The sequence below is a fragment of the Macroventuria anomochaeta genome (genome assembly GCF_010093625.1).
Source record: "Macroventuria anomochaeta strain CBS 525.71 unplaced genomic scaffold BU25scaffold_4, whole genome shotgun sequence".
In the NCBI taxonomy this organism is placed as follows: Eukaryota; Fungi; Ascomycota; class Dothideomycetes; order Pleosporales; family Didymellaceae; genus Macroventuria; species Macroventuria anomochaeta.
In genome coordinates this window covers 1,008,826-1,027,451 of record NW_022985365.1, presented here as the reverse complement: position 1 = coordinate 1,027,451, position 18,626 = coordinate 1,008,826, and the positions used below count along the sequence as shown (strand labels likewise).

The following is an 18,626-nucleotide window of genomic DNA, read 5'->3' as shown; positions in this document are numbered from 1 at the left end:
ACACAGTCAGCAACATTCTCGAGGGTTGCTGTGTCCGCTTGCTCGCTTGCTCGTTTGCTCGCTTGCTTGCCTGCTGCCATGTCCTTCCTCAGACGCCGCTTTGGCGGTGGTGATACGTCATCAGGGCCCTCGCGCGACCGGCCTCCGAACCCTGCGTCCTCCGAGCGACCGTCGAACCTGCGCGTTCTCACCGCCGAGCAGCTGCATACGCTGAAGCAGACGGGCAAGAGCAAGAATGGCAAGAGGAAGAACTTCTGGGTGTTTGGCCTGGGCGGCATATTCGGGCTGCTCGTTGCCGCCTTCTTTGCGGGCAGCAACGATCTTATCGATCTGAAGAGCATCGAGGGCATGAACCTGGAGAGCTTGATGGAGGCACTGCCCGCCAACTTCGTGAGGAGCGCACAGCAGCTGCAGGTACGGAGGCTGTGTGCGAGTACCGGACGAGCGCTGATTGACCAAGGTGTAGAAACACGAACGCGATGCCGTCAACTACGATTCCTTCGCGATTGGCATGCACGCACGCAAGCAGGGCATTCGCGCCGCCCACCCGGTCATAATGATCCCCGGCGTCATCTCCACAGGCCTCGAGTCGTGGAGCACGGAGGAGGGCGCGCGGCAGTACTTCCGCAAGAGACTGTGGGGTTCGTGGACCATGATGCGCGCTCTGGTGCTCGACAAGGCCGGGTGGAAGAAGCACATCATGCTCGACAAGGACACCGGCCTCGACCCGCCCGGCGTCAAGCTGCGAGCAGCCCAGGGCTTCGATGCCGCCGACTTCTTCATCACGGGCTACTGGATCTGGAACAAGATCCTCGAGAACCTCGCGACCATTGGCTACGATCCCAGCAACGCCTTCACCGCCGCCTTTGACTGGCGCATGACATATATGAACTACGAGATCCGGGACCAGTACTTCACCCGTCTCAAGTCGCACATCGAAGTCGCAAACCACGTCTCCAACAAAAAAGCCGTCCTGCTCTCGCATAGTATGGGCTCGCAGGTCCTGTACTATTTCTTCCATTGGGTCGAGGCTGAGGGATACGGCAACGGCGGGCGCGACTGGGTCGAGAAGCACATCGACAGCTGGATCAACATTTCGGGTTGTATGCTGGGCGCCCTCAAGGACATGCCCGCCGTCCTCAGCGGCGAAATGAAAGACACAGCCCAGCTCAACGCCTTCGCCGTCTACGGCCTTGAGCGCTTCCTCTCCCGCTACGAGCGCGCAGAAATCTTCCGCGCCATGCCTGGTCTCTCCTCCATGTTGCCCCTCGGCGGCAATGCCGTCTGGGGCGACCACACCGGCGCCCCCGACGACGCCCCCAGCCAAAACGTCTCCTACGGCAACTTCATCCGCTTCCGCGACACAAACAGCACCAACATCCTGACCTCCCAAAACCTGACCGTCGAAGACTCGCTCCCCTTCCTCTTCAAAAACAGCGAGCCCTGGTTCAAAGCCATGATCCAACGTTCTTACTCGCACGGCGTCGCGCACACCGCCAAAGTCGTCGAAGACAACCAGCTCATCCCCGCAAAGTGGATCAATCCCCTCGAAACACGCTTGCCGCTCGCGCCAAACCTGAAGATTTACTGCTTCTACGGCATCGGCAAGGAGACGGAACGCGCGTACTACTACCGCGCGGACGACGATCCGCTGTCCGGGCTCAACGTCACGCTGGATACGGCGTACACTGCGGCTTCGAACAGTGAGCCGACGGGTGGGGGTGGCAATGGGGGCGTGGATCATGGTGTTGTGATGGGAGAGGGTGATGGCACGGTGAATCTGTTGAGTAGTGGGTATATGTGCGCCAAGGGGTGGAAGATGAAGAGGTATAATCCTGCCGGGGTGCAGATTAAGACATACGAAATGAAGCACGAGCCTGATAGGTTCAGTCCAAGGGGTGGGCCGAATACTGGTAAGTCGATCTTTTTCGTTCGAGATGGAGAGGGTGAAGAAACTGACCACGCAATAGCTGACCATGTTGACATCCTCGGACGGTCGTCACTGAATGATCTCATTCTGCAAGTCGCAGGCGGAAGAGGAGAGTTGATCAACGAGACGATACACTCGAACATTCTGGAGTACGCTGAGAAAGTAAAAATTTACGAAGAGGAAGAGGATGGGTGGTTTGGGCAATAGTCACGCTTCTGAGTCAAGAGCTTTCGCGGCGTTGAGGCAGGATGGTGGGCTGGAGGTAGACTCCCGATTTTCAAGATATCCCAATGCACGTCTCCCATATGCTACTTCGACTCAGTCTTCACATGTGCAAAACACAGCGACATGGGATGCCTCTCGGGTTCTTTTTAGGTTGGAGAGAGAAGCAGAGATGGCGATGGGGAAAAGAGCTGCGTCAAGCAGACGTGTGATCTGATATATCTTCAGGGCGAACGACGTGCATCACGCAGGGGACGCAGATAACGTCGAGCAAGCCACGTCATTCCAGAAACAAGTAAAGACCGCAGAAAGCCTGGTTAGGCTGTCAGGATATCTTGATTGACATGCACGGGCGCGTAGAGATGGCTGACGACCACTCTTCTCACCATGGCCTGTGGAGTTTTTGCCCAACATGGAAATTTTGACTTCAGGTTTTGAGCTGAAAGCAAACACAACATGGAACAGTTGGTAGGTGCGTTTGAGGCGAGAGACGCGGATAGACTGCATCGGTCCATTGGGTAATATTTCTTGATGGATCGACGTTTTGCAGACGGAGGTCAAGGAAAAAACAGGTGAAGAGTCAGATGGCGAATATATTGGCACGAACAGTTTGACTGCTGCGTTTTTGACGAAAGACAGCTGAAACAGACATGGACATGGACCAAACTGCTTTTGAATGGTGGGTCAGGAAGGAAACCAGAACATGCGACTTCCAAAAGGGTTATTTGAACTTGAGAAGAGTGCATAAACATACAAGAAGACCGGACAAGCATTTTGGATAATATATGAAACATGTAGTTTGACGACGGAAGAAAGAGCTGCGTGAAGCAAAAGCATGGTCTTATTTATCCAACAATATGCACCACGTGCAATGTGTTTCAGTGTCTGTCTGACGATGCCAAGTTGTCAATCCTATGGATAGGTGGCCTCCCTGCAGATCGTTCCATTGCCTCCACGAGCGCATTGAAGCTTCGCTTCTTTCAGCCAACAAACTTTCCTCCGCAGTAGATGCACACATCGCAAGCCTGAAATAGCACCCGCGAAAGCGTCACTGGCGGTTCCGCTTCGTCTTGAGTTGCTTCCTGCGCCCGCACAAACTCCTCACTCAGAAACGGCGTGCTGCAGATACCGCAATACTTCGTAACACCTGGAGCTTGGATCGCCAGTAAGCTGACACCGCAGCGCGGAAAGGCATGGCCATTCGTGCAGGTGGCGGTTGTTAAGTCCGTAAAGGGGATAGGCGCTGAGCAGAAGTCACACTGATCTGTTGCAGCGACCGCAGTATCGGGGCCCGACCTATTCGTGGATAGTTCTTGGCCAGTCGAGCTCGAGGTGTTGTTCTCTGGAGCAGAATTGGTGTCCATGGCGTCATGATCTGTTCTGGGGGCTGACTGCTCTGCCAATCTCTTTGTCCCAGCCCCTTTTGTAGTCTCAGTTTCCGCGTCGTCAGGGAGAAAGAGACCATCAATCAAAGCAACCAACTGTCTGTGATGTAGTAATATCTCCGCGCTGAACGGCGTTTTAGATAACGTTGAAGACAGCTTCTGTAGTACTGTAGCGAGTCGATAGGAGATGAGTGTCCTTGCAAGCTCGTTCGAGGATGCGTCGTTGCAAGCATGTGACACCAGGATGCTAAAGCGATCCCTCAATGTGTTCCCGTTTAACATTGCGGCAATTTTGAGACTCTTGACGAGCTCTTTAAGATCGGTCATCCCAATTGTAAGAACGTCACTTTCAGAGGCAGCGATAGGCCCATAGGCCTGCAACAGCTTGCCGACAGCTTCTTCCGCGAATGCCGGCATCTGATCGGCATCCTCGACAGTATTCTCTACTAGCTTCTTCAACGTGAAAAACACACCTTCTGCGGTTGTGTTCCGGGATGGAAAGCTTTCGCGAATCTTGCTGTACTGTCGCAAGGTGCTAAGTGCGACAGTTCCCCGCCGATCTGCAGGTGGACCGTACTCGATCGAGTCAGAGGGATGCAGACTGTTGCATGCAGCGATGAAGTCCCCCAGAGGAGAGGGTGTGAGACCCCATACTTTCGTCTTGCTGTGTCCCTTCAGATCGTTCTTGACACTGAAAAGAACCATGCTGTTCTCGATCTTTTCCTTCCAGTTGGGAGCTTTGGCGCTCTTCAAAGCACCAGACGATGTCTCCAACACAGCAGTCGGAGATTGTACGGTCGATAGTAACGAGCTGAAGTGCAAGCGGGGTGAAGGATGTTTCTCGTAGTCCCAGACTGCACCCGACACCTGATCCCAACGACCGTCCAGATCGTGCGAGGTCTTGTCTAAGATTGATGCATCTTCACCCGAGATAGTCAAGTAGACTAGCCCTGACATCGTGAACAAAGCCAATTTGAGCTTGTGGTCATCACCGATCTTTGGACACCAGGATACAGGACCACTATGACGTAAACTTATCCCCGGATAGAAGACTTCGGCACCCAGCGTAATGTGATCGTTATTATAGGTGACCAGCCGTCCTCTCACCTCTTCGTTGGTCGCATAGACAATAACAGATTGGTAGTAATCTCCTCGCATAGTCCAGGGACTCCAGGCGACATGCGAGATGAACCTCTGCTGCTTCATCAAATCATCAAAGAACAGAGGATCTGTGAATGTGCTTGTCTCTTCCGGCTCAAGGGACATATGAGTCAGCACATCTGCTTTCCAGCTCCGCAATGAACCGAGAGCAGATGTCGGCGATTCCACTGTCAAGAACACAAGCTGGTTGTCGTCGTTTGCTACGGCGAGGTACTGCGGGCCGTACGATGTCTGTGTTCCCATGGTATCGGTCGTGCTAGGCAAAGCCGGTGCCCATGTAGAGGCTCGAATGCGAGTCCTCAGTCGTATTTGTTCCTCAGCACTGGAGACAACATAGCTGGACTGTGCAGTCGCCCTATTGGAGAAGTAGTCGGTGAGTGCATTGTTGACCAGAAGCCTCCGGTTCCAGCTCGACTCTTCTTGGAGCTTGCCTTCAGCTGACCAGATTGAGAGCACCAGGTTCGAGGTGAGCACTGCGAGAGCACATCGCCGATACTTAGCAAGACCGGGCGGTGACCAGGCTATCGCAATTGGCACACTCGGCGATATCTCCTCGCCGATCGAGAAGTTTGACAACGGTGCAGGATCCTTGACTGGCAGCTCGTCGTTGGAGAACCAGGGCACCTGAAGCGGGACATGCTGCCACTGTGGAACGTCGTTGTCTCGCTCGTAAGACACAGTATTTGGAAACTGGTCTATTGTTAGCAAGTGTCAATCATGATGTTGCATCATGAACTTGCCAGAAGCTCGATGCGCTCGTCAGAAGCTAATGCGATGATGTTGTCTTGCGACCAGTCAAGTGCGTCAACGCAAGACGGCCAGCATCTCAGCTCTGTCACGTCCGCCATAGTCGCTGGTAGTGTTTTGTCGTCAAAGCCGTTATGCTGGACTCGATCATGGCGTCGAGTGAAGCTAGTGAAAAGAGCTTGTACGTGATCTCAGAGTCGACGCAGGGCTTCGACCGCATGTCACCGAGTCATGTTCGATTCGAGACCAGAAGCAACTTGAGGTTCGAGGTCAGATGCTCTCACCAAGATCAGAGCGACAAACCAGAAGAATGCAGCTTGAAATTCAGGGTCCAATGGGAAGCTTTACTGCATTGGATCTAGCCTACAGGCTTATCGATAGGTCGGCATGGAAAAAGTGAATTTTCGCTCATCGCTCCCAGCCACTGTACCATATTCGCAGCATATTCAAGATGGGGAAACGATCAATTGCCGAGGTCGGCGACGCCGAGTTGTCCAGGAAAAAGAGCAAGAAGGACAAGTCTGAGAAGTCCAAGAAGAGTGCGCCCATCGACGCAGTCGAGGCGAATGGCGACAGTGTAGAGCTCTCTGAGGCCGAGCGCAAGGCCGCGAAGAAGGCAAAGAAGGAAGCAAAGGAAGCCAAGAAGGCGAAGAAGGCCGAGGATACTCCTGCTTCAGAAGATGAAGATGCAGCAAAGGCAGCCAGGAAAGCTGCGCGCAAAGCAGAGAAGAAGGCGGCAAAGGAAGCAGCAAGTGCAGCCACAACGGCGCCTACCTCGGTCACAACGTCAGCAGTTGCCTCTCGAGTCGAGTCGTCGGCCACGAGCCCCGAGCCTATCGTAGACGGCGAATACCAGGAAGATAAGGAGCTGTCGCAGCTTCCTCAATCCGAAATCGACGCCTTCCTTACTAAGCACACCGTAACGATCGACGACCCGAGGCCTGGCAACAAGTTGCGCCCAATCATAAATTTCAAGTACTTGCCTATCAAGAACGAGGCTTTCGCCAAATTTACGACACCTACTCCCATCCAGGCAGCGGTATGGCCCTCGCTGCTTTCTGGACGAGACGCAATTGGTGTGGCAGAGACAGGATCTGGAAAGACGCTGGCTTTTGGTGTACCCTGTGTGCGCTATATTCAGTCTCTACCCAAAAACAAGCGCAAGGGTGCGAAGGCCGTCATTGTCTCGCCTACCCGCGAGTTGGCTGTTCAGATCCACGACCAATTGGTCACTCTGGCTGGTCCTGCAGGACTCGGAGTTGTCTGCGTATACGGAGGTGTGCCCAAGCCTCCCCAGATCGCGGCTCTTCGCACAGCTTCTATTATTGTGGCCACACCTGGTCGCCTGAACGATCTCGTTGGAGAGGGCTCTTGCGACCTCAGCAACGCCGACTATGTCGTGCTTGACGAGGCTGACCGCATGCTCGATAAGGGCTTTGAGGAGCCCATCCGCCAGATCATCACACAGTGCCCCAAGAAGCGTCAGACACTCATGTTTACGGCGACTTGGCCTCCGTCAGTCCGTGAGCTAGCATCCACCTTCATGGTCTCACCTGTCAAGATCACGATCGGCGACAATGTTTCCGGTGAACTTCGTGCCAACATCCGCATCAAGCAAGTTGTTGAGGTTGTAGATCCTCGTGCTAAGGAACAGCGTTTGCTTCAGCTCCTTAGGCAATACCAGTCCGGAAAGAACAAAGATGACCGTATTCTGGTCTTCTGTCTGTATAAGAAGGAGGCTATGCGTATCGAGCAGTTTATCCAGAGATCGGGCTTCAGGGTCGGCGGCATTCACGGCGACCTGAGCCAAGACAAGCGTACAGCTTCATTGGCGGCTTTCAAGGAAGGCAAGGTTCCGTTGCTCGTAGCTACAGACGTGGCTGCCCGTGGCCTGGATATCCCAGCTGTGAAGGTCGTCATCAATGTCACTTTCCCCTTGACGGCTGAGGATTACGTTCACCGAATTGGCCGGACGGGTCGTGCCGGACAAGACGGTCTTGCGATTACGCTGTTCACCGAGCACGACAAGGCCCTATCTGGATCGTAAGTTTCATCTTAATGCATATCTACGAACATACACTAACAACACGTAGTCTCATCAATGTACTCAAGGCAGCCAATCAACCCGTACCGGAAGAGCTGATGAAGTTCGGCACCACGGTCAAGAAGAAGGGTCATGAGGCCTATGGAGCGTTCTACAAGGACACTGGTGACATGAAGGCAGCGACAAAGATTACATTCGATTAGATGTCTGAGGTCACCTCGCAGCTCACCGCATACACGCTGTCTTTACAGTCGGCGATGCAAGTGTTTAGCTGCATTGCCCTGCAGCTCAAGCGGGGATCATTTTAGCATTTCCTAGCGGAGGCGTTTCGGCACACCTCAAAAGTACCGAGTTTAGACCGCTCCTGTTTGATTAGAAGGGGTTTGTTGCAGGTATACTAGCATAAGACTTCTACTACTTGTGTCATGATCATACGACTCTACTATCGCGAGGCCTGTGCGAATTCAGACAATCGCCGTTTACACGCTTTGCAGGGATGTAGACGACATGTGCATCATGAACGCCTGAACGCCGGCTGTTCAGCCTCCGAGGCTCTGGCCATTCCAAATCCACGTGCTTAGCGTTCCCACACCTCTGGTTGCAGGAACGCACCAAAAATGCACCAAGCCCCCTCCACCCATCCTGCACCCTCTAACAGTTCACTACTGCTTCCATCAAATACCCTTACCGCCTTTTACCTCGCTTTAGACGCGCCTTGATCGCAGCCCATCGTCACTAAATCGCACTAACAGGATGTCGGTGACAGACTTGTTAGCAATCAAAACAAATTCGGATCAAATCCTTATCGATAGGTGATCAGTCCTCTCTGCTGTATGTGCTCTCGTTCACGGTCCACAGTGTGGTCGTTTGCCACCAAATTATCAGATTAAATATGCTTGATTTGATTGTTGACAACTCTGGTCGGTGATAGCCTGACCACGCCATTCCCGCAGCTAAGCCGTCTCCACGCGGTTTTCTCGTGCATTCACACGCTCTGGCTGGGTTAGGCGTCGCATCTTACGCCTCCGCTAAGGGGGACCTCGGGGAAGCGTGTGGGTTCGTAGTGTGCGGCAGGGTTCCCAGCGGGTCTCTGATTGGTGTTGAAATACTTCCGGATGTGGTCGCCGACTACCACATCGCCGACTGCTGACTGTATGGGCCTGCGAACACGAAACTGCCAATCCTTCGTTCTACGTTCGGGACGGCGAGGATGCGGATGGGTTTAATATATATGATGATAGTACGCTACGGCATGAGATAGTAATTCTTTGAGCTCTGTTTTAGGGAATCCTTTTCTACCAAACTTTGATCTACCAGTCTTTGGTGTTTAGACTCGCGATCTTGAAATAGACCATCTTCCCGCGCAAAACACAGGACAGCAACCGAGTGGCTTGACTTGGCCCACGACTATACGTTCTCTGCCTCAGGCCTTCCATTCGGCCCTGCACAAGAATCTTGCGTCATCCGCTGTTATATCCAATCCTCCCAAAAATTCTAAAAAGTCCGTCAACATGTGCAAGAAGGCAGCATGCGACACATGCAGTACGTCTCTTAACTCCGCTATCTCCTAGCAATCAATCACCACTCCAACGATTCATATACTAACAACCTTCTCACAGGCAAGACCACTTGGTGGGGCTGCGGCAAGCACGTCTCAGGCGTTATGAACCATATTCCCGCAAACGAATGGTGCACATGTACGCCGCGCGTGCAAATAGACGACAAGCCATATCCACCCATGGGCACGCTCGCGGCTGCGTGACTAGACGGGGAATGTGGTTCCCTTGGAACATCCAGGGAGAAATATCTCTTTGGCATGATCCAGGGTCTGAACGGTGGGCCACATCCAAATCACCCGAGACCAAAGCCGGCAGGAAAGACATGACATCAGGGGAACTTGGAGGTGGTGGGAGACGGAGCGTGTCGGGAGTATAGCGGGGCAGGGAGAAGAAGAGCAAGGATGAGATGCAGGCATACCAGTAGACAGGTATTGAGAAGGGGGCTTGGAGACGATCTTATGAGCACATCATGGCATTTTTGCAATATTTGGGTAACGCATAGCGGCGGACCTCGGTGGTTTGGGATTTCCTTGCATACGAAGCTTTTAGGCTTCTCGAGATATCGGTCACAGATCGTGGATGGTCTGAACAGCGAAGGCATCGCTGCAGCATCAACATTTCAATACGACATTATGTCTATCCAATCTTGCCTTTCTGATCAAGCCCCCCCCCCCCATAGTGAACGCCGTACCAACCCTGACCCAGCCCGAGGTATCATATCGCGTAATTCATGACAAGCAACGATGAAAGAAAGAAAAGCATAGGACTCTAAGCTAACGCCTGAACCACCTTGAAGCCTTCAGACAGCATCTTTTGGATCTCCTCGTCCTTGTGCTGGAGGAAGCCCAATGTGTACTCAACATCTCGCCATTGTCTCTCGTTTTCGGCTCGCGGCAATCGAGCGGCGAGTTTAGCAGAGAGTTGTTTGGCTTGTTTCTCCTGCTTGTAGTCAGTGATTTGTCTGCACTGGCGCCGAAAGCTGCAGGGTGATTTACCTTCTCGATGTACCCAGCAAGGTACTTGATGATGCGCTTGAATGCATCTTCACTGAGCGCAGTATCAGCACTGAGGGTACTGAACATATCGACAAACTGGTTGTAGATGGCATTGTCCTTTGTAGCTAATTCGCTGAAGAACTGGCGTGCCATCTCTGTTATCTTCTTGTCGCTGTCCTCGATGCATTTGGCCATCTCGGCAAGCTGACCTTTGACCTTGACCTGACCAGCCAAAATCAGGAAGGTCAAGGTCTGGAGACACGTCCGCTTGACGCTTTGATCACTGTCATTGAGACGGCGATACAGGAACTCAGTGTCCTGCTCGACTAAGTGGTTGAAGCATACAGCCATGTCACCAAGAGCAATAACAAGGTTGCTACGGACGATGGCATCTTGACTGCGCTCAAGGATGATGAGCAAAAGGTTGAGATTGCTCTCGCAGTACTCCTGACTAACGCACATAAGCTTGCCCAAGCAGAGTGCAGCTTGAGCCTGCAATGTTGGGTGGTTGTACGAGGTGTTGTTGGCGCAAATATCCGACACTAAGGGGCCGAAGTTGGCGAGAAGGGACTGTGGACCGAACAACAGTTCGCGCTCACGAACGTGAGCAATAGCGTCTGTGAAGTCATCCTCGTTGGTACCCGCCATAAGATCAAGATCATCTGCGTCAGCCTCAGGTGCAGGAGTTGGGTCCTTAACCATGCCTCTCTTGCGTCCCTTCTTCATGGGTGTTGGCTCAGGGGCTAACGACTTTCGAGGCACCGCCTTTTTGTCCTTCTCCTTCTCAGCCTTTCGACGCTTGAACTCCAATTCGCAGAGCTCGAGGTGAACAATCTGTTTGATGGCAACATGCCCGACAATGAAGAGGAGCTGCGACAGTGCTAGAGCCGAGTTCTGTTTCTTCGGTTGTGGAGCGTCAACGGTGGGGGCGTCCGGCATCTCCTCATCCTCATCCACATCCATAGGATCCGGGCCTTCGTCTTTCGGGCCTGAGCTCGATGTTGGGCGAGAAGGTGCCTTCGGGGCGAATACACGTTTAGCCACCTGTCTGATAACCTCCGAACAGAGCACATCTGGGTGTTTCGAAAGTACATAGATCGCACTGATCGCTTGATCTGCGACTCCGAACCAATCCTTGCTGTCAGACTCCAGCTCGCACATCGCAGCCAACCTCACCAAAACAGCATGATCGTTTGGTAGTTTGACGGATGGAGCGGGAGCCTCACCAGCCTGCTGTTTCCCGGAGGCTGCGCTGATTCGGCGCAGAGCGACGCAGGTGTAACGAGCGAGCCCAAAATCGCGACGACCGAGTTTGCCCAAGCCAATTTTCAGACATGTCTCCATCTCTTGCACGATAATATCGGGCGAAGAAAGCGCCAGCATACCCAGAACGATGATGGCGCCTCGGCGCTGTCTCATGGAGATGTCCTTCTTTTGATACCCGTATATACCCCAGAGCTTCTCAACGACTAGGCCATTAACCAAGCCTTGCTTCATCATAGTACTGAGGAGTTGTTCGAGAGAAATGAGATCGGCTGGCGTTGTGTCGAAGGTCAGACTGATCATGCCACGAGTGATGTAGTTGGCAGCCTGGTTCGCATCGCAGCCCGGGGGTGCATTGAAGAACAGGCCCTTGTAGCAATCGATGAGATGCGCCTGAACGCCCTTGCCTTCGTCGCTGTTGCCCTTGGTCCAGATGAGCCGAAGCATCCTCTTGATGCCGAGCCTAGCATTCGCGATCTTGTACGCGTCGATAGTGGTGAAGAAATCCATCGCCTCGATGACCTCACTCTTGTTCTTCGAAGAGAGCAGCTGCATCACCTGCTCTGCCGCATCGTTGATGACTTCGATGAACCTCAGAGCTTGCCGGACGAATGAGCGTACCTTGTTGAACTTTTCAAGGTCCTGGACAGTTTCGGCGTCTTTTTGCACCTTTGCAACTATTGCAGCCTTCTCCTCCTCGCTCATCTCGGCCGGATTTTTCGCTGCACCAGCGTCTGCCTGTGTTGCATCAAGTAGTATGGACTCGTCAACTTCGCCCGGTGCACGCTCCTGGAGCTCTTCCGCCGGAGGCTTCAACGCTGCGATATTCGCATCGATACTCTCAAGTCCTTGCTCCCAGCTCTCCGTCGACAACAGACCGTTGTACATCGCCGAGAATGGATGTGTCTCGACAAGTTTCGATAGCAGCTTGATGGCGTTTCGTCGTACGTTACTGCTCTTATCCTTCAGACTCTGTTCAGCATAGTCTGCAGCTGTCTGTCGGCGCTTGCGCCCTTGTTTCGAGCTCATGTGCGGAAGGTCACAAAGCTTGACATAGACCTGCATGACTCGGCAACGACAGTATGGATTGATGTCGAGGAATCGCTGTTCAAGTACATCGAAGAAGATATCGATGTTCCTCTTATGGGCGTCGCTGCGGTCATCCTGGCTCAACTTGCTAAGCATGTTGATCAGGTTGCCGCACACTTCGATCATGGCGCATCGCAAAGTGTATGCCTCGCTGTCGAGTAGGTTGTTGAGCAGTGCTCCTTGCTTGATAATGAGGTTCGGTAACAGCTCAGATATCTTGATCAGGAACGTCGAGACGGATTTGGGACCTTTCAAATCTGTAGCGCTGTATTCCTTGGTGCTGATGTCTTTGAGTACATCCTCGGCGAGTTGCGAGTAATCGTATGCGTCGGCGAGGGTGTGGAGGAACTCGGCCATGGGCTCAGAGAGATGTTCGAAGTACGTGAGGCACTGGTTGATGGATGTTTGTGCGGTGTACGCATGGCCGTGATGCTTGACAGAAATGCAGAGCACTCTGAAGCAGTGGTTTCGGATGGCGTTGTTCTTGACTCTGGCTTCGTTTTCCAGGATGTGGTAGACAGGCTTGGTGAAAAGGCCGATGAAAGTGTCTCGTTCCGATGTGGTGACGAATATGCGACTCAGCTTGAGCTTCAGGACTTTGCTGACCCTATCGAGCGCCGTCTCGAGCTGTGCTGCCGCGTCCCATGTTCCGTCCTTGCTCGTTCCTGATTTCGACTTCCCAGTCTTGCCCCTCCCTCTTGCTGCTGGCGCTGACGCTGACTTCTCTAGCGCTCTTGTTTCGACTGCGGATATGGTCCATCGTAACAGGAAGGCGTACATCTCTAGGAGGTTCTTGTGATGTGGGATTGCACCTTGTTCTTCGGCTTCGAGATCGGCATGTGCGATGTCGGCTTGTGTGGAAAGCGCGGACACTATCAGGTCGAGGATCTTGCCGAGTGCAGTTGGTGGTATTTGCGATGAGTTCCTAGATGGCGCGGTCAGGTTAGATATACGCCCTGACGTGTTGTTGTACGAGTAACGGGGTGGACTGGAACACACTTGAGAAGGAACTGGAGTGTGTCAAAAACAGAACTGCGCATGATCGCGTCTGGGCTTTCCGCTACAGCATCAACCACAGGGTTCAGTTCACTGTTGATCAACGCCAGCGAGGACAGTGCTTCTGGGTCATCTTCACACTCTTGCAGTGCTTGAGGGGCTTCAGGCGTTGGAATCGTCGAGGGATCGCTGTCGAACAGCTTAATCGCCTCATTGATATCAAAATCAACGCGCGCCTCCATGATGCGCAGAGTCGCGTGAAGAGAAAAGAAGGAAAGGTAAAAACAAGAAACGGCGGCGACACGGCGTCGTTGCGGGCGTGTTGTTGCGATCACAAACAGCAAACACACGATGCGGGCAGCCGCTGCACGGAATACGGAAGGCGCGGTTTGTTTGGGATTTGCCGCATTCGGTTTAGTGCCTGGCTTCCGTCGCGTCTTTCAACGGACGCCCGCAGCACTAATGCCCACACACGCAAACAACAACACAACACCCGTCGCACTCCACTATGGCAAAGGCTCGTGTGTCGCTGCAGCGCCAGGCAGAGCAGATTGACGTGTATGAGGACGACCAGAAAGAGGAGGAAGTCAACTCAGAATTAGGGGAAAGCATGGATCCTCTCGATGAAAGTGAGCACACAGTCGACAGCAGTGACGAAGAAGTCGAAGATGCTGTCGCCGAAGACATGTCACGCTTCGAAGAGACGTTTGTCGGCATCAACAAGCGGTTTCGATTGATTAACCGCATCGGTGAAGGTAAGTCTTCAAGCCATTAGCTTGCTATACTCAGGGTCACATGGTGGGGCTCACAATGCTGGCAGGGACGTTCTCAACTGTCTACAAGGCTGAAGATCTAGAGTACAACAAATACGACAACAACTGGGACATCGAGGAGCGCGAGAACAAGAAGTGGTCCTCGCCTGGACACCGTAAACAATCAAAACGACCCCACTATGTTGCCATCAAGAAGATCTATGTCACAAGCAGTCCTATCCGTATCTTCAACGAGCTCGAGTTACTTTATGATCTAAGAGACTCAGACTCGGTGTGCCCACTCATCACTGCCTTCCGCCATCTGGATCAGGTAGTTGCCGTTTTACCCTACTTTCAGCACCGCGACTTCCGAGACTACTACCGGGACATGAAGATCTCTGAGATGCGTCTGTATTTCCGGAGTATGTTCACAGCACTTCGAGCGGTGCACCGGAAGAAGATCATACACCGCGATGTCAAGCCAACCAACTTCCTGTACAACCCTGCGTTGCAGCGTGGAGTTCTAGTCGATTTTGGTCTGGCAGAGCGCGAGGGTACAGAATGTCACCCATGCGCATGCCATCTATCGGACGAGGAACGCCGTCACAGAGTGACCCACAGCGTGTATGCGCAGACACAGTCGTCAGGCCACAACACGTCCAGCTACCCCAAGAACGATACACGAAACAGCCGTCGAGCCAATCGAGCAGGTACTCGTGGCTTCCGTGCTCCTGAAGTGCTCCTCAAATGTACACAACAGACCTGCTCTATCGATATGTGGAGTGTGGGTGTCATCTTGTTAACGATGCTTTCTCGCCGCTTCCCATTCTTCCACAGCGCAGACGACATCGATGCTCTACTCGAGATCACTACCATCTTCGGTCGCAAGAAGATGAGAGAAACCTCCCTGCTACACGGACAGGTCTTCGAGACCAATATCCCAAGCTACAGCGAGAGCGGCCACAGCTTGGAGAAGATTATCCTTTGGTGCACTGGAAGGACTGGCGACAAGACAGCGCCGAAGAAGGAGCTGGAAGAGGACGAGAAGGAGGCCGTACAGTTCCTCCACCGCTTGCTTGAGTGCAATCCAGCCAAACGCATCACTGCTGATGAGGCTCTTCGACACCCCTTCATTGCAAAAGCTCACGAGGATAGTGAGGTGGACGATGACATGGTCGACCTCGTCGAAGCGTAAAATGACCGACGACGATGATGCACTTACGATATGATTGAAGCATGGGAGGCGTTTAGGCACAGCATGGTTCGCTTGAAGCATAGTACTTGGAGTTTTTGGCCATTTAGGGACGGCAACCTGATGAGATATCGCGATACCCTTGAACCTTGTATACTATGGCTGCTCAATGCATTGCTCAAGACGATAATACAAATACAAGGAATTTGTCAACCAACCCCCGCAAATGCTGGCCTATGGTACAACAGCGGCCGTCTGATCTGCTGCAAAAAAAACACATGATATCCTACACCATCACTCTACACTCTTCTAGGCTCATATGATCTGCTTCTTCGCAGCCTCAGCCCTTTCTGCAGCATGCCTCTCTGCCCTACTCTTAATCTTCTCAGCCTTCCTTCTCTCGCGCTTCGTCTCTCTCTGACCTCCCTGTCCTGGATGCGCCTCCTTGCTCTTACTCGCCGCCCTCATCTTCTCAATCTCCTGATGCACACGCAACTTCTCCATGGCCTCCTCCAGCGTCGGAATCCTCACACCCTGCTTCTTCGCTTGCGCCAGCCTCTGCGCACTTGCTTCTCTCCCCCTCTCCGCTGCCCTAACATCCTTCAACAACCGCTCCTGCGTCCTCAGCTTGTCCAGTTCCTCTGCGTTCAGCACCCGAGGCCTGTTCTCCACGGGCTCGCCGAACGGCGCCACGATTGCAGTCACTACATGGCGGATTGTGGAACTTGTGCGGTGGCCGGACGTGATGCGGACCACGTCGCCTTCGACGAGAGAGTTGTTGGGGTCCGAGACGGTGTAGTGCTTGTGTGAGGGGAAGTGCTTGCGGAAGGTCTTGTTCCATTCTTGGCCGGCAATGCGGACTTTTACTGCGCGGGACATTTTTCCTGCGGAGACGACGACGCCGACTTTTTGCGAGGTAATATATTGTTGCACCAGGGGTGCGGCGGTGGTGGCTTTTGCTGCCATGGTGGATGGTATGGGGTTCGAGAGCGTACGGTGTGGTATTCGATGCGCTGGGCGTTGTGGAGATGGCGATATGGAGCGTTAGATTGGGCGGACAGCAAATCAGTGCGTCTCTGCTCTTATAGTAGAATTGCTGGAATCGCTGACGCGGTGATGTACCACAATCGATGCACGGAGATGCTGGACCTCTCCGCAAAAAGTTGACGCGAAGTCGAGCGCGCCAAGCTCTGCTCCGATTGGTCGAGATGTTGATATCGTGTCCCAAAGCTCCAGCGATTACAGCTTCAAGTTTCACTTCGCTGCAGTCTTTCGCTCGATCTTTTGCTCGCACAGTGCTTGCTTTAGCAGTCCTTTTCTGCGTTTCATGTAACTCCTTCTGTGTTCAAATTTCCTCCAGTCATTTTCCACAGCCCACCTTTCCCCAACTCAACACCATTCTTGGTGTCCCACATAGAGCAAGATGTTCATAAGGATAGCGCAATTAGCGCTCCTGTTGTGCTTTGCGCTGCTGGTACTCGGCGCAGAAGACTATTACAAGGTATGTCGAATCCTCAATAGTTGCTTGCATTCGGCAACCCCTTGTGTATTTCAAGTCTTACTCAGTCACTGACATTGCATGTTCTAGCTGCTAGGGCTGAAGAACGATGCCTCGGAGCGCGAGATCAAGAAAGCTTACCGGACTCTGAGCAAGAAGTTCCATCCAGACAAGAACCCGTATGTCAAAAGCTCCCGCCTTCCCTTCCCACCTTCTGCCAGGAGCTTTACTAACACAAGTCAGTGGAGATGAAACCGCAAACGAAAAGTTCGTCGCAGTCGCCGAGGCCTACGATATTCTTAGTGTCGAGGAGACACGCAAGATATACGACCAATACGGCCACGACGGCATCGAGCAACACAAGAAGGGCAATGGTCCAGGTCAGCGTCACGACCCCTTTGACCTGTTCTCGCGCTTTTTCGGTGGCTCAGGACACTTTGGTCACCAGGGCGGAGAGCGACGAGGTCCGAACATGGAAGTCCGCGTCGCCGTTCCCCTCCGCGACTTCTACAACGGACGCAAGACCGAGTTCACGATTGAAAAGCAGGCTATCTGTTCTGCCTGCGAAGGCTCTGGCTCAGCAGACGGACACGTCGAGACATGTGGTACCTGTGGTGGACGCGGTGCAGTGATCAGGAGACAGCAACTCGTGCCAGGGCTTTTCCAGCAGGTACAGATGCAGTGCGATGCCTGTAATGGCAAAGGAAAGATCATCAAACGCCCCTGTTCCGTTTGCCACGGCAGCAGAGTTGTCCGTGAGTCCGAGACCCACGAACTCGACATTGAAAAGGGCATGCCCAAGGGCGTGCGCATCACCTACGAGAACGAAGCAGATGAGAGCCCAGATTACGTTGCTGGAGATCTGCATGTGCACCTCGTCGAAGCGGACGCAGCACTCGGCGTACAAGATCACGAACGCACAGACGGTACCTTCTTCCGCCGCCGAGGCCCAGATCTGTTCTGGCGCGAAGTGCTCTCGTTGAGGGAAGCATGGATGGGCGACTGGACGCGCAATGTCACACATCTAGACGGGCACATTGTCAAGTTATCTCGCAAGCGCGGCGAAGTTGTTCAGCCCAATACAGTGGAGATCTTGAAAGAGGAGGGTATGCCCATTTGGCACCAACAGCTCGAGAACAACGATGGGCTACAGTTTGGAAACCTGCATGTTGAGTACGTGGTTGTACTGCCGGATCAGATGGAGAAGGGTATGGAGAAGGACTTCTGGGCTGTGTGGGATAAGTATAGGAAGAAGAGCGGTGTGGTCCTAGACAAGGCGCTGAACAGACCGGAAGGTGAGATCAGGATGCCGGGTGCGGATGGTCACGATGAATTATAGAGCATGATGGACGAATTTTTGCATGATATGGATACCCGTGGGTGAGGAGGAATTGTGAAGTTGGCCACTATACTGCCAACACGAGTATAGAACATCCTTGAAATGTATCGAGCAGGGAAGTTCAAGCAAGGTCTTACAAATCTGGTCCCCTCGACACCTGCCATCCGGTCAGGCAATACACCTCTGACCGATGTGTTGCCTATCAGCCTCGATGATGGTGGTCAGCACACTTTATACGTCTCATGCTTCGAAAGTTGAGTGTCTCGACAGCCTAAGCATTCATCATCATGGAGTCGAGTCCTGGGGGTCTTCAGCCAGAGGAACAGAAACTCCTCAATGTAATTATATAAGAAACAGTTCTAGTGGCGAAAATACCTATGGTATTTAAGGATTCTTTAATTCAGAGATTAGGAGCTCACCAATGAGACTCAAGTGCAGCCTTTCGGAACATGCG

At 53.0% G+C, this 18,626-nt stretch overlaps 8 protein-coding genes across 8 annotated transcripts; 5 read left to right on the top strand and 3 right to left on the bottom strand.

The window, feature by feature from the left end:
• Positions 1-78: 78 nt before the first annotated feature.
• Positions 79-2,137, top strand: BU25DRAFT_332613 (LACT-domain-containing protein; the record flags this gene model as incomplete). The annotated part of the gene is made up of 3 exons (XM_033702446.1): positions 79-414; positions 467-1,913; positions 1,971-2,137. 3 exons carry the CDS (start codon positions 79-81, stop codon positions 2,135-2,137), a joined length of 1,950 nt encoding a protein of 649 aa, XP_033565914.1.
• Positions 2,138-2,991: 854 nt separating this feature from the next.
• On the bottom strand, positions 2,992-5,719 carry BU25DRAFT_407363 (uncharacterized protein). The gene is made up of 2 exons (XM_033705514.1): positions 5,439-5,719; positions 2,992-5,388 (listed from the first exon to the last, which is right to left on the bottom strand). The coding sequence occupies exons 1-2, from the start codon at positions 5,544-5,546 to the stop codon at positions 3,133-3,135; spliced, it is 2,364 nt and encodes a 787-aa protein (XP_033565913.1). The 5' UTR covers positions 5,547-5,719; the 3' UTR covers positions 2,992-3,132.
• A 68-nt stretch (positions 5,720-5,787) lies between these two features.
• Positions 5,788-7,803, top strand: BU25DRAFT_195460 (DEAD-domain-containing protein). The gene is made up of 2 exons (XM_033701040.1): positions 5,788-7,488; positions 7,539-7,803. The coding sequence occupies exons 1-2, from the start codon at positions 5,897-5,899 to the stop codon at positions 7,690-7,692; spliced, it is 1,746 nt and encodes a 581-aa protein (XP_033565912.1). The 5' UTR covers positions 5,788-5,896; the 3' UTR covers positions 7,693-7,803.
• A 1,090-nt stretch (positions 7,804-8,893) lies between these two features.
• On the top strand, positions 8,894-9,690 carry BU25DRAFT_407362 (uncharacterized protein). Its single transcript, XM_033705513.1, has 2 exons — positions 8,894-9,031; positions 9,109-9,690. Exons 1-2 carry the CDS (start codon positions 9,001-9,003, stop codon positions 9,249-9,251), a joined length of 174 nt encoding a protein of 57 aa, XP_033565911.1. The 5' UTR covers positions 8,894-9,000; the 3' UTR covers positions 9,252-9,690.
• A 41-nt stretch (positions 9,691-9,731) lies between these two features.
• Positions 9,732-13,677, bottom strand: BU25DRAFT_488280 (uncharacterized protein). The gene is made up of 3 exons (XM_033711341.1): positions 13,395-13,677; positions 10,044-13,320; positions 9,732-9,987 (listed from the first exon to the last, which is right to left on the bottom strand). The coding sequence occupies exons 1-3, from the start codon at positions 13,631-13,633 to the stop codon at positions 9,817-9,819; spliced, it is 3,687 nt and encodes a 1,228-aa protein (XP_033565910.1). The 5' UTR covers positions 13,634-13,677; the 3' UTR covers positions 9,732-9,816.
• A 193-nt stretch (positions 13,678-13,870) lies between these two features.
• BU25DRAFT_385281 (kinase-like protein) lies at positions 13,871-15,465 on the top strand. The gene is made up of 2 exons (XM_033704360.1): positions 13,871-14,146; positions 14,212-15,465. Exons 1-2 carry the CDS (start codon positions 13,900-13,902, stop codon positions 15,336-15,338), a joined length of 1,374 nt encoding a protein of 457 aa, XP_033565909.1. The 5' UTR covers positions 13,871-13,899; the 3' UTR covers positions 15,339-15,465.
• On the bottom strand, positions 15,466-16,465 carry BU25DRAFT_407359 (nucleic acid-binding protein). The gene has a single exon (XM_033705512.1). The coding sequence runs from the start codon at positions 16,299-16,301 to the stop codon at positions 15,651-15,653; it is 651 nt and encodes a 216-aa protein (XP_033565908.1). The 5' UTR covers positions 16,302-16,465; the 3' UTR covers positions 15,466-15,650.
• Positions 16,466-16,601: 136 nt separating this feature from the next.
• BU25DRAFT_407358 (DnaJ-domain-containing protein) lies at positions 16,602-18,292 on the top strand. Its single transcript, XM_033705511.1, has 3 exons — positions 16,602-16,836; positions 16,924-17,012; positions 17,077-18,292. Exons 1-3 carry the CDS (start codon positions 16,759-16,761, stop codon positions 18,170-18,172), a joined length of 1,263 nt encoding a protein of 420 aa, XP_033565907.1. The 5' UTR covers positions 16,602-16,758; the 3' UTR covers positions 18,173-18,292.
• The last annotated feature ends 334 nt before the right edge of the window (positions 18,293-18,626 follow it).

Bases quoted from the DNA above. Each gene is read 5' to 3' on its own strand.
- BU25DRAFT_407359 (XM_033705512.1), bottom strand. From the start codon at position 16,301: ATGGCAGCAAAAGCCACCACCGCCGCACCCCTGGTGCAACAATATATT.
- BU25DRAFT_407362 (XM_033705513.1), top strand. From the start codon at position 9,001: ATGTGCAAGAAGGCAGCATGCGACACATGCA. The intron at 9,032-9,108 runs GTACGTCTCTTA...ACCTTCTCACAG, and splicing joins GGCAGCATGCGACACATGCA to GCAAGACCACTTGGTGGGGC.
- BU25DRAFT_385281 (XM_033704360.1), top strand. From the start codon at position 13,900: ATGGCAAAGGCTCGTGTGTCGCTGCAGCGCCAGGCAGAGCAGATTGAC. The intron at 14,147-14,211 runs GTAAGTCTTCAA...CAATGCTGGCAG, and splicing joins GATTAACCGCATCGGTGAAG to GGACGTTCTCAACTGTCTAC.
- BU25DRAFT_407363 (XM_033705514.1), bottom strand. From the start codon at position 5,546: ATGGCGGACGTGACAGAGCTGAGATGCTGGCCGTCTTGCGTTGACGCA. The intron at 5,389-5,438 runs GCAAGTTCATGA...ACAATAGACCAG, and splicing joins ACGAGCGCATCGAGCTTCTG to TTTCCAAATACTGTGTCTTA.
- BU25DRAFT_488280 (XM_033711341.1), bottom strand. From the start codon at position 13,633: ATGGAGGCGCGCGTTGATTTTGATATCAATGAGGCGATTAAGCTGTTC. The intron at 13,321-13,394 runs GTGTGTTCCAGT...CGCGCCATCTAG, and splicing joins ACACTCCAGTTCCTTCTCAA to GAACTCATCGCAAATACCAC. The intron at 9,988-10,043 runs GTAAATCACCCT...GACTACAAGCAG, and splicing joins TTGCTGGGTACATCGAGAAG to GAGAAACAAGCCAAACAACT.
- BU25DRAFT_195460 (XM_033701040.1), top strand. From the start codon at position 5,897: ATGGGGAAACGATCAATTGCCGAGGTCGGCGACGCCGAGTTGTCCAGG. The intron at 7,489-7,538 runs GTAAGTTTCATC...AACAACACGTAG, and splicing joins GACAAGGCCCTATCTGGATC to TCTCATCAATGTACTCAAGG.
- BU25DRAFT_407358 (XM_033705511.1), top strand. From the start codon at position 16,759: ATGTTCATAAGGATAGCGCAATTAGCGCTCCTGTTGTGCTTTGCGCTG. The intron at 16,837-16,923 runs GTATGTCGAATC...TGCATGTTCTAG, and splicing joins GCGCAGAAGACTATTACAAG to CTGCTAGGGCTGAAGAACGA. The intron at 17,013-17,076 runs GTATGTCAAAAG...AACACAAGTCAG, and splicing joins TTCCATCCAGACAAGAACCC to TGGAGATGAAACCGCAAACG.